The sequence below is a fragment of the Cygnus olor genome, chromosome 7, assembly GCF_009769625.2.
Source record: "Cygnus olor isolate bCygOlo1 chromosome 7, bCygOlo1.pri.v2, whole genome shotgun sequence".
NCBI lineage: Eukaryota > Metazoa > Chordata > Aves > Anseriformes > Anatidae > Cygnus > Cygnus olor.
The window spans coordinates 22532733-22545976 of record NC_049175.1 but is presented as its reverse complement, the minus strand read 5'-3'; the positions used below and the strand labels follow the sequence as shown (position 1 = coordinate 22545976).

The following is a 13244-nucleotide window of genomic DNA, read 5'->3' as shown; positions in this document are numbered from 1 at the left end:
AAAAGTTCATTTCTGTAAAGCAAATAATACCTCACTCCCTGGTTGAGGGCTGCCCAGACAGGAGACCGTTCCTAACATGTAGCCTGCTGTATTTCTATTTGTGTACTTTTTCTTATCATAGTCGGGAAAGCTATGATTGTGTAGCAATTGGTCTGTAATCCCTGAAAGCTATTGCTGACTACTCACACTAACCGAAAATGGAGTGGATCAAGGCCGGCCTAGGGTATATATAAAGGTTGCTTTGCAGTTATCTGTCCTTTTTAAGTTCCTTTTCCACTGGACTCTTTCTTGGGCAGATGGAGTGGTGGGAGCTATTTTAAGGGCTGACCCATAGAGTTTTCTAGGCATTTCACTAGGCTCTAGCGTGGCTGGATACCTGTCTCACTTTTTCCTGTCCTTCCTCAGTCTGATCTGTGAACCAACAGTTATTTTTCTTCTTCCACTTACAACAGCAGAAGAGCAGTGAAGAAGGTTAATGGGGAATTAAGACCAGCTCCTTAGAGCTGTATAAGGTCTCATCATAGGTTATAGCTGACGAGGACAAAGTATGATGCATTTAGAAAGAGTTCTCTTCTACTTCCTGCCCATAGTGACAAGCTGTTAAATGTATGTAAAAGTCTGTAGACTGACTGATATCAGTGTTTGTCATTAAATGATGCCAAGCTACAGATTAGAGATCCTAATGTAATGCTGTTTCTTCTTGTGATCTGATGATGACTGCTTTTGCTAACAGAGTAATGCTTTCTAGATATTTGTTTCTCAGTAATTTTTAAAAGATTCAGGACTTACTTTTAATGTATTTTTGGTGATTAGAAATATTTATCATACTGCTCGACTCAAGTGAACCATTAGCTGCTTGAAAATAATCCATACTAGCTTTTTATGTTTGCAATATATTATTCGTGAAATGACATTTAAGATGATTAATTTTTATCAGTTGTTCTCAGTGTGTTCTAACTGTAGGCTAGAACTTGAACTGTATTAAATAATTTCATGATAGCCCATGGTTAAAATGATAAATGAATTCAACTGCATAATAGAAATGTACAGTATAATGAACTGTGCAAGAAAGACCTCCAGTGTAGCATCTTATAATTTCAGATGTACTGTGTGAGTTAACATGATTCACTTTACTCAAAATTCACATATCTATTCATTATTAAATAAGTATTTAACACTAATTTTCTCTAGAGTATTTTGTCATTATGTGAAGAAAAACTGAAGATTGCTTCATCAAGTAATATTTGTCGAAGCCTGTCTGCTGTTGGAAGAAGGGTTCTTTCAATTGAATCATTTGGTGCTTCTCAAGGTAAACTTAAAATGTACTTAGTCTAGAATTTTAGACTGTGACATCTGAAAATACTGTGTATACCTTTCCTGTTACAGGTTCCTTTCTGGATATCAAAAAGTTGTTAAATATTTATGGATTGGGGGTGGGGGCAGGAAATGCACAACTCTTAATGAACATAATGTATTTTGAATAAACATATTTTATTTCATTTTGACTCTCTGTATAGAATGTTCTCTAGTGATGTGTCCAGAAATAATGATTTTTTTAGAATAAATTTAATTTTTGTAATTGAATGTACTTAACAGTAGTAGCTGAAAAAACAATACATTTACTAGGAAAGATTAGAAGGTTTAAATACACATTTAATATAAGCATCTGTTTTTGCATCTAGATGCCTGTGATAACATGTGGAAGGGAAGAGTGTGTCAGAGAAGTTTGGGATCTAAATTATATTCAAACGAGAAAAACAATATAGGTGATTCGTCTGCAGTGGAAGATGTGACAGCTACCTGTCATAAGGACTCTTCTGTAGTTACTATGGTGACTGGCAGAGACAGTGGTTTAAAGGAAGTGCAAATTGATCTGGATAATGAGAAAACTCAACATTCTCAACTTGCAACTCAAGCTAAAAAGAGCAAAGAAGAGGACAAACATGCAGTATATACTGACAGCTTTGCTAGTGTTGCTTTGGATATAAAATCATGTGTTATTGACCTGGAGAGAGATGGCATTTTTAAGAAAGGTTCTTTGAGAAAAATTAAAACCTTTCCAAAGCTACCACTTGAACCTACAGAAACAAATCATTTTTTTACATCTGCAACCAACAGTGGAACTCTAGCTAGGAAAAATCACTTGCTTACACATGAGTCACTACCTCTAGACAATAATAATGAAATTGCTTTTTCAAAGGGAAATCTTAATTCACTTGCTATTAGTAGTCCGCACATAACAGAACCAAAGAATCACCAGGTTACTGATCTTCATTTAGAAGCTCCTTGTGTGTGTACGCAGGTGTCTGGCATGAATCTAGAAGAACACGTATCACTTATTAAAGGTAAAAAGATAGGTTTTATTTCATCTGATCACAAAGAAGACTGTTCTGATACTACCTCTGAAATGCCCATTACAACTGGTATGCTAAAAAGTCCAAATCAATCAATTGCTGGAGCAAAAATGCTAGACAATTACATGGCATTGGAAGACTGTACTGAAACTTTTCAAGGGTCAAATGAAAATTCTTTATCACGCTTCAACAAGATGACCTCAGTGTTGACAAAACCCAGTGGGAACAGATATGGATCAAACCTAATTAGGTCTCCAGAATTAAGCAGCGGTACAATGAGCGCAAACAATAATGAAGATAATCTTTATCAAGGCAGAGGGTCAGAAATCAAAAGTAATGAGCAGGTAGTAAAAATAAAGTCTTCATTGTATAGTTGCTGTAGTCATTTATGTGGAGATGAAATGACTTAAATACTGTGTGTTCGCTTTCTGCTCCCCCTTCCCTCTTCAGCATCCTGGAAAATCAAATTTTGCTGGTCTACACACTTTAAGAGTTAACATTGTAAACATGATGATGCTTTTTTTTCCTCTTTAAAAGTAAAGTGCTACAGTGAAATTTATGCTATTGAAAAATCAAACTGCAGTTTAATTTTTTTATGCAAATGGTATTGGAACATGCTTGCTAGTGTGTCAGAGTAGCATAATTAATACCTAATTACATATGTCAGAAAACATTACCAAAGCATATGTAGATTTTTAATCCTTTTATGTTACTGTCAATGCATAAAGTTCACTATCTTGCAGTAGGTATCCCAGGTGCTTACAAAAATTTCAGAGTTCCTGGCTGTATACCTGACCTCACTGTAATCAATGGCAATATCTCATCTGCTTCAGGAGGGGAAGATTCCACGATTTTAATCTACGTGTGCATTTAGGCTTTTGAAAATTGTACATATATTGTATCTGTTCTGTGCTCTTAAATGACTGCCTTTGTGTGTTATGTATATTTCATGACAGAATTCAAATATGTGCACAATATGATGGATACGTTGTCTCAAGCATTTCATCCCTATATACATAGCCAAATAAGAGGGAAAGCTGATACTAGTTGACTAGACTTTGGTGATAGTGTAGTATGGTCTCTCCTCTGTTCAAATTACAGATTCTCAGGGTGGACAAGTTTGGTCTCTGACTTGATGGTTTTCTCTCGTGCCACACTCAAAGAGTTGTAAACAACCCCTGTGACATAGTTGCTGAAATGGTTGATGCTTCTCCAGCCATGTTGTGACTTGGAAGAAATGAGCAGCACAAATTTCACCCATTTAATTTCCAGAAATTACGCTTAGGTGAAGAGTATTTTTTTTTTCTTCTGTTTTCTACTGACAACTCAGCCCTGTTCTTCATGCCTAATAGGCAGCCTTCCAGCTGTCCCATGCATCTGGCATCTAGGGTTGATTTCAGTCCATATCAATCCCTCTTTTCACAGGAACACCTCAACTGAATCAGTAACATAGGACCATCCAACTGTGTAAACAGCCTTTAGTTCATCATAGCTTTAAAACACAGCAAACAAAGAAAAGTAACATTGAAGATTGTTCTGCCTTTTTTTTCTTTCATCTGTTTTATTCCTTCAATAACTGTATACTTATTAAATATACTTATTAAATTATCAATGCAGGAAGATAGTGAATATAGATAAGTACCACATGGCATGGTTTTGCTCTCTGAGGGACTTACTCATTATATACATGAGTCGTTTATTAGTTATTAAATCCTGCAGGTTTTTCTTCAGACTCTAGGAAAAGATCCATTTGTTGCAGATGCATCTTTTTTTTTTTCTTCCCTTCCAGGTCTGGGTAACTTCATATATTCAGAAGGGAGTAAAAAAGAATAATCAGATCTATAATCATTCCAAATTTTTCTGCTTTTGCTATGTCATTTGTTTCTCTGGCTTTACATGAACCTGCTTTATTTTGCAGATGTTCTTGTATTTCTAACAAGGATCATAGCAATTTCAGTCAGTGGCTTCTTGTGAGAAAACCTGTTCCTATATAGAAATCTAGTTGTCTTAGTATTCAAGTAACAGAAACAACTATGTCTGCATTCTTTCATCTTATGTGCAAGTCTCCTTTTCTGAAAGGTATTTTATGCTGAACTGCATTAGTGTTCTTTGTCGTGGAGAGGTTTGTTAAGATAATTCTGGTTATCAGACCACTGCTTCAGGCTCTTGCCATGAGGTGGTAGTAGTCTTACTTCAGCCTTTGTTAAATAGAGAGGTGTGATGCATAAGCTGCAGTCTCTTAAGAACATAAATTGACTGCACTGATAAAGGTCATGGGGTTTTTTGGGGGTGGGGGGAGGGAGGAATCTGTTGAAAAAAGGTGCATATTCTGTCCTGAGTGGATTACCAAAACAACAATTTAAGTCTAGGTACATTAAGATACTTTCAAGAAAATAGTCTTCCTCAAAATTAAGGTTTCCCAAACTTCTTGCAGAATTTAAAAGCTGTAACAAATGTCCTATTTGCTTTTCCTACAACAGGAGTTCAGACTGGTGCACAGCAAAATTAGCCAAAACATGTTTTCAGGTTAGTCTGCCCTTTTTCTGAAATTCAAACATTTTGTCTTTAGTTTAAAATAAAATTTTCTTTCAGCCTTAACAGAGCTTCATTCTTCCAAATATGTAGGCCCTTAATAGAAGTGAGGTTATCCAGCTCCCGCCAAACTCACGGGACAGTCGCAATAAATTAGAAAAGGTAATCGTTATTCCAGTTACCAAATAAGCAGTGTATTAACATATGATCAAAAATGAAGATGGTAGAGTGGCAGTTGTCGAAGAAACTAGAGATTTATTAGCTGTGTTTTCAGTAGAAGGAAGGTTTTATAGACTTGTGCTTTTCTTTTTTTGTAGTTGATTCTAGCAGATGTTCAAGTTCTACCACTCACTATCATTTGTTAAAGTCCTGTGTTGGTCTTAAGTAATCAAAGAGGTTTTTCTTTAACTGCAGTAGGAAGAAAAACACCATTTAGATGGCATCATCAACATTTGTGAGCAATACCTAGATTTACCAAACAAAATGATCATGAAATTGCTGTCTGTTCCCTGAAAACCTGAGCTTCTAGCACAGCAATCTTTGTTTTCTGAAGGAGATACTGAGGGAGGGTCATTTATTTTCAGTAGCTATTGAACTTTATGGAGGATTCTATTATAAGTTCTCATAGAGAAGTCTCTGGGTTATTTTGCTTTGGTTGGTTCTGTGTTTTTTTTTTGTTTGCTGGTTTGTTTTTAATGTTTTCAGGGTTTTTTTTGTCTTTTGGAAGACATATTTTTTCCTCAGGCTTCTGAAACTTCTGCCTCTATATTTCCTCCTGACAACTGCAAAAATAAAACATACTGTGCTATTCCTTATATGAAGGAATTGCACCTGATTTTTCTGTATACTTTCAAGTTCTCTTTCATTTCTCATTGCCAGAATGTACTGAATACCTTAAAATAAAAAAAAAAAAATTTTGAACTTTCTAAAAAACTAAAACTTGAGTCTGAGGGTTTGTTCACTTGCTGCAAAGGCACAAAAAGTGTGAAACCCTTTTAATGTAATTTTGATCTTCTCTGGCCTAAATGGATAAGATACTATTGAAAAGATTTACAGAGCTGCTCTTTCACTAGTTTCCTGTAACAGATAAGTATGATTATGGTAAAACAGAAATTCAGGATAGTATTTCTAGCATCTCTTTAAATATTTCTTGTTCTTGAAAATGCAACATCAGTCCCATCTGGTTGAAGATCAACCTTGTCTACACTGGAGAACAGACAGTTTTTTTTCTTACCTGTCAATAATACTTCTCCGGAGGACAATATTTTTTCTAATATCCCAACACTGCTTTTTAATGTTGTGTGCTTTACTGCTAGTAGGCATTACTAAAAGTACTTGCTTGCTTTTGTCTGGCTTCTGCAATGTATCTTGTGAGGGTTTTCTCAGAGATTTTTATAGTTTTGCATGCCATAAATAAATATTTTTCACTTCAAGTATGAGTGGGGATCTCTTTTTTCTCTAACCAATTTCATTCCAATCAGGTGTATCATCTCTAATGCTTCTAAATGTTTCTCTGCAATTCAAATGCTATGGCCTTCATATGGGAAGGGTTAACAGGAACCTGGCATATATACATTTGTTTTCTGTTGGTCGTTCATGCCCTGTCAAGCATGAGAGAAGTCAAAATCCATGTAGCTAGAGAATGACACTTGAACACCGGGGAAATAACACTTGAAACAAAGAAAACCTGTCTATTCCTAGATAGTACTTATTAAGTAAAGAATAAAACTTTATTTGCTTTTACTGTTTAAAATATGTTGGCATTACGTTCATGAAACATAGTATGTTGGAACGGTTTGAATATTTTACTAAGAGTTTGGTTGTGCAGTTTTGGTGCCAACAATGAAATAGTAGACCTGATAAATGATCCTTACAACACAGGGGAACAAATCATCACTTTCACAACAAGTGACGTTTAAACTTCAGTCTTTTTGGCGTAAAGTAAATGTCATCAATATGTAATTATAGGCAATAATAAGTCATGTAACTTTTTCATACTTACTATCAAAAATTCTGTGCTGTGAAAAGCTTTTTCTTACTTTAAAAATGGGTATATAGTTTTTGCTATGAAAAGGTACATTATAATCCATTGCCTCATCCTGAATTTTTTCACGTTTTATAATGTTAGTGGGAAGTGTCCCTGCCCATGACAGGGGCGTTGGAACTTGATGACCTTTAAGGTCTCTTCCAACCCAACCCAAACCAGTCTATGATTCCATGTTTGCTCTTTGGTGCAATATTAATGGTGATAATATAGAACAGAAGCTTTAATCAGCATTAAAGCAGTGTTAATGCTTTAAGTGAAGTGTACTTGAGGTCTTACAGATGCTGAACAGTTGTCTTGAGCTTGCTTTGCTATAAAGTCTGGCTAGATAGTCGAGAAACAAAGCATGCCGCATGCTCTCTAACTAAAAAATAATAATTAAAAAAAATATATTTTCTAGCACTCCAAATTTTTTCTTGGGGCTTTTTTGAGTTGTAGGAAACAGTAATAGCCATGAACCAATCACTTGCATGTGAAAACAAAACTAAGACATGCCTAAGTAAGGGAGACTTCCAATTAAATGTTTACCAAAGCATAGGCATGTTCAGCAGAACTTGAATGTGCATTAAGTTAAATAACTGTTTTGGTACTTACATAAAATTGTCTTAACCATAGGCTGAGGTTCATGCTGTTTTTCATTAGGAAAATATTTTAACAACTGCATGTGTTTTTTCATCACAAACGTAAATGTGTGATGAAACATATTATCATGTGCATTGACTATATTGGATGACTTTCACAAGATGGTAGAAGGAAAAGTCCTCAGCAGGTCTCTTCAGGTGAAGTCCTCCAAGGTTCTTCCTTTCCAATATGGGAAGGTGAGCATTTGGAATAATTAGGGACATGAGAAGAATGACCTGCTTAAGTATCTTTTTCAGGAATAAAAATAACCTTTTCATGTGGTCGCAGCTGTGAGAAGGACGTGAATTACAGTAAGAGGCTGTAGCAATGCAATCAGTCAGCATCTTTATAAAAGTACAGGATAACAACTAGCACATTACTAGCTAGCAATATTAATACTTGAAATTTAATCTTACTTTAGGGTGCTTGTCAGAGAGAAGTAATGAGGGTATACATTTAAATGACATTCACTAATCTGTAATCAGACTACAACTTTTTTTTTCCTCTGACTCGGGTTAATTTGGCTGTCTTGTGAATGGCAGCGATTCTCACTTCTGCTAAGATTTGCTTTTCCTGCATCATTTTTTCTTCTGAAATAGAGTTTCAGTTTCTGGTGCCTTTTCATCCCCTGTGTTGTTATCTATCTTTGATACTTTCCTCTTTCTTATCCTAAACTTCTACTGCTGCTCTTAGTGTTTATTACTTCTTTCCTGCTGTGCTTAAAGCTCTATCATTTATTTCTTCCTCTAGAGAGCTTGAATATCCCAAAGCTGATGAGAAATACCTTTCAGCTTCCCGCTGTACAAGTAACTTCAATCTTCAGTTTAGTGAGAGTTTCTTCTTCCTCTTGCTAGCCATTCATCACCTCCTCCTGAAGTGAGAGGTGATTTGTATATAGAATGGAGGGAGTCCATCTCTCGGCTGCAGCTTTTGGAGCCTCTAGGGACATAAACTTCAAAAGAAAGCAATGGTGGTGTATACTCACCACAAAAATATCCCCAAATCCCAAAATGTTCTTCTTAATATTATAGTGAGTGTGGAATTTCTCTTTTCTTTTCCCTCCATTTCTGTCCAGGGTGAATTTGAAGATTTGGCTCCTTTTTTCATTGTAAAGTGTCTGCAAGAAAAGACACTTCTGAGGCATATGAGAGCCAGTATGCTCGAGGGGGAACACAGCACTGCTCTAGGATAGTAATCAGTTAACAACGTGAAGATCTACTTCAAATTGTTTCTAGACTAATTTATTCTTTTCACTATCTAGCTTCTTCCCTGCTGCTGCACATGAAGGAACCCATTTGTGAAAGAATTTTTCATTCTGGGATGCTGGTTATAGCAAAATTTGAGTGTAAAGCTTAATGTGATTACCTGGCTTCAAATCTGTCTATACCCAAGTTAGTAATCTTTGTAACGTGTTTCAATGGAGTATGGCCTAATAAAAGCACCAAAATCATTTTTGTTTGTAGACAGAAAATAAAACATCTTGAGTAAATAAAAAGGTGTGTTTGATGGCACATCTTGTTAAAAATTAATAGCTAATATGGCTCACCCCTAAGGAATATTTAAACAGTATAAGGCCGAAGTGTTACATCTTCTGGTTAATATTGAATTATCAACAAAGCTTAAGCTACAGAAATTAATGTGGTTCTTTTTCTCTTCCCCATAAATTGCAGGGAAGTTGTTTGTGTTTGTTGATTAAAGATGATTTAGTAGTCTGTTCATTACATGTTTTATGATAAAATCTGAATAGTGTCTAATGAAGGGTGTTTCATGTCCAGGGTCATGAAAATATGATGAGCAAATTATGGTGCAGAGGATGATTTGTTCAAAAATAATGATGTACTACCATTGTGTGTGAGACAGATCCTTAGTCTATTTGGATTTTATGAACACAAAATGTGTTCATTTTTTGTGATGGGGATGTATAGGTGTTCATAAAACAACAGCAGAACAGATCTGAGGTTTTAATTTTTCTCTGTCTCCTATGCTCCATTTATTTGTCCCCCCCCCGACTCAATCCCAAATTGATGTCAGTAGTTGTTTTCTGCCACATGGCCTGAAGTTGATATTTAGAGATAGTTTACTATCTTAGAGTGCTGTGCTGTTTTTAAATAGTGTGTGGATCTGCCCTAATCCAGAGGTTTCTGCCTATAGTGAGTTGTTCATTGCTGTTCCTTTGATTTAAAAAAAAAAAAAAAAAAAAAATCATAACGTCTATCTTGTATGAAATAAAGAGAAACTGACAGTGACGATCTCTTCTATTAGCACAGCTTAATCTGGAAGGTATCTGTGTAGTACTATCATGTCAAGTTTTTCTATGAAAATTCATAAAAATAAGAAAATCATAAAATGTAAAATATGGATTCTCTGAAGAACAGCCAGTTTCTATGAAGCAGTATCTTTGTCACATCTGTCAGGTATCTTTGTACTTTGTCAGGTATCAAAAGCTAAAGTGATAAAAAGGAAAAAAAAATACTGTGATTGCAAATTGAACATCCAGTGATTAAAAAAAGAATAACATGTTTTGACTTCATATAAACCTGTTGTTAATTCTGTTGATATTGTTAACATTGTTCAAAGAAGAACAAGAAATGTTGATGAAATGTTTAAGGTAAGGCTTGTAATATAACTATTAGGGTAAATCAGGATTTGAAAGTGGCTGTGTCTTGTCGGTGGCTATCATTCGGATTTTTATGTTTTTAAGCATAGGTGACATCCCTGTAATTGTGTCATCCTTGACATTCTAATTGAATCTTTCCTTAGTATGATGGGAAAGAGCTTCCAAACAGCTCAATCTTCCTGAAATACTTCTATTCTTGCTGAAATCTCACTTGAATTAAACTTTGTTTACAATTAAGAAACTTCGGATTCATCTGTACAGTTAACTGTGTAATACTATTTCATTGAGAAGTATTATTAGTTTACTACCCTCACATAAAATAAATACATTTTCTTAATGCTTTTTAGGCGTGTGCATTGTATTTTAGGACTTTTTTTCACTGCATCATTAAATGTTTTTGTTTTGCAATAATTCTGAATAACTCTCTACGTATTTTTTCAGTGGATCTCCCTAAAACTCCTGTTGTCCTCGCATGGTAAACCTCTGAAAGACTATGAACTCTGGGCATTGTGTCACGAGTGTTTATGTACTCTGCACACTTGCACAGATTATCCAGGTAGAGTCAAATATTATTTGAAAATATTTGCCTAGTTGATTATGTTCACTGTAGTAATGTTTTGTTTATTCTGTTGATGCAAAATATCTCATGACTATTTCGTTTTGTATATTGAAAAAATAACAGCCAATGTTTCTAACTTTTCCCTTTTAAATTTTGACTTTGAACTTTACTCCATTTAATGGAAATTGTCCTTAAAGAGAGACTTCTGAACACTTTAAGCAATATTTCCTTTAAAAATAAGTATTTGATATACTTTGCAGCAGAAAGATTATCTCAGCCTCATAATATGTTCCCAATGTTTGTGAAAGCTTCAAATAACTGTACAGTGGCTTAGATTCTAATTGAATTTGTGTAGTCAGCCTCTGCAACCATACTTACATGCACCCAGAATGCATAAGTGTTCAAAATACTAAAAACTGAATTATGATCAGAGCCTTATACAGCCTGTAAAAGTAAACATAATGATACAAGATAGTAAGTGTGAGGCACCTTACATAAAATTCCATATTTGACGAATAAAACTGCCCTGAAGTTGAATACTGTTTTCAGATTTAGAATATTTTTGCCAGAGGAATTTCTACTTGTTCTGAGTGTTTTTGTGATCATGTTGTATAAACTGTATGTTAAAATATCCTTTGTCTTAATGCTGGTAGAGTAAGATTGGTAACTGATGAGTCAAGTATACAAAATGTGGAATGAGATGGATTTATTATTATTTACTTAGACAGCCTTTTCCTCTGAATCATTCCTTGAGTGCACTTTTTTTCCATTATCCTAAATAGCAATTATACGGGTAGGAAAACATACTCCAAAGCTAGCCTCTTCATGTATTTTTGAATTCAGTCCTTCTACAAAAGGTGCTTGCAGTCTCCACTGAGACTTTATCTCCTCTCCTCTTACCAGAGGATATTGCTTACATGTTGCTTACAAGCGTTTTAGAGGAACCAGGTGTGAATTGTCATGTTGTACTGAATTTGGCTGAGATCTGCTTTGCATGAACTGTATTGCAGATTCAGGGCCAGAGGCTTTAACTGTTGAGAAGTAATGACAGTGAGCAAGAATAATTCTCAAGGGAGCTGCCTCTGCAGAAATAACTACTAAAAGTTCCAGCTCAGGAAAGCTTTTCTTTTCAAGACAAATGGTTCAGGTCCAGCTTAAATACTGTTGAAGGTAGTAGGCAAGCTTTTATTTACATTAAGCATAATGAACATTTTAATGGCATTTTAATGTGTTTTTGTACTATAAAAGCAAAGGGATGATTTTTTACTTTTCTCTCTTAGACCTCTTCAACTCATTATTCAATAACAAATTAATATTTATTTTATTCTTAGACTTCTTTAATGTATTCAATAATAAATTGAGGTCAAATAATTAAGATTATTAATATAAAGTAAGAATATACTGTCCTAGTACTCTATTTTTTTTTTTTTTTTAAAGAGCTTATTTGACAATATCCTTAAGGTTCCTTACAGTGGTGGTGGTGGTGGTATTGCCAGTTGAACATACCAAAAACAAAATCTTAGTTGAGCATTTTTTACATTTAATCCCAACTTCATTGTTTCAATATTTGTTGTTGTTGTCCTTTGCTGTGGAGAGAGGGGTGGATGAAGAAGGAAGAGAGGAGAGGAGAGTTTAAATGCTTATTATAAGTTTCTTTTATTGGTACTTTGTGAGAAGCCTAGAGTACATCTACCTATAGTATTACTTTTTTATTATTATTATTTTACTTTTGTTCTTTTTGTGTACTTCATTTTCAATGCTAGATACAAAGAAAATAAAATTCCACTATACAAAATGCATCTACTGTCTGTTTGTTGGTTTCTGTTCCAGCATTACTGTTAAAGCATCTTTTGTCATAGCTTAGGGTAATCACAGACATTGCAAATTATTTTAAAAATTATTTAATTTATGTTTGATTAGTGTTAAACATTTACAAGAACAAATATTTATTATGTCTTGTACTTTGGTGGCTTGTTTTGCAGTGGTCTTATGTTTGGACACTGTACTGATTGACTGCCGTGGAAGTATCCTCTTTGCTGCTCCGAAAGCTGAAGGTAAACTAATATGTTGAGTGCTCTGCTTTTATTTCATTTGAAGGGGAGAGTAGAATAAAGCAAATATCTTAACTTTTGTTTCTGGTTTCTTTTCTCATTTAGAATCTTGTGATATATTTTATTTAGCTCCTGAAATTGAAGAAGAAGATGTAGATACTGAGAAGGTAATGTGGCAGGTTATGTAGGTTGCTGTTCATTTTATCAAAGGATAGTTGTATCCCTCTGCCCCTTAAAGAAGAAAACAAAGCTCATCAAAGATTCTGATAATATTTTTCTCAGTATTTCTCATATTTCTGTCTGTTCTCATATTGGTCTACCGTAAAACTAGTTGCTTCTAAAAAATCATTTTGCCTTCCAAAATTATTTGAGTAACTGCCAAAATCTGTTCTTCAATAGTTTTCCATAAGGCTTACTTATTTTCAATTTGTTAATACTGAGTCAGACTTTGAAGTCATGTTTTCAT

General features: G+C 34.6%; 1 protein-coding gene across 1 annotated transcript in view; it reads left to right on the top strand.

The window, feature by feature from the left end:
• Positions 1-13244, top strand: part of KNDC1 (kinase non-catalytic C-lobe domain containing 1) — a 59720-nt gene that overhangs the window by 21835 nt on the left and 24641 nt on the right. The window contains exons 5-9 of the mRNA XM_040563946.1: positions 1192-1309; positions 1683-2698; positions 10610-10724; positions 12710-12781; positions 12884-12945. Of these exons, the coding sequence (XP_040419880.1) occupies positions 1192-1309; positions 1683-2698; positions 10610-10724; positions 12710-12781; positions 12884-12945 (1383 nt within the window). The remainder of the gene's footprint in view (positions 1-1191; positions 1310-1682; positions 2699-10609; positions 10725-12709; positions 12782-12883; positions 12946-13244) is intronic.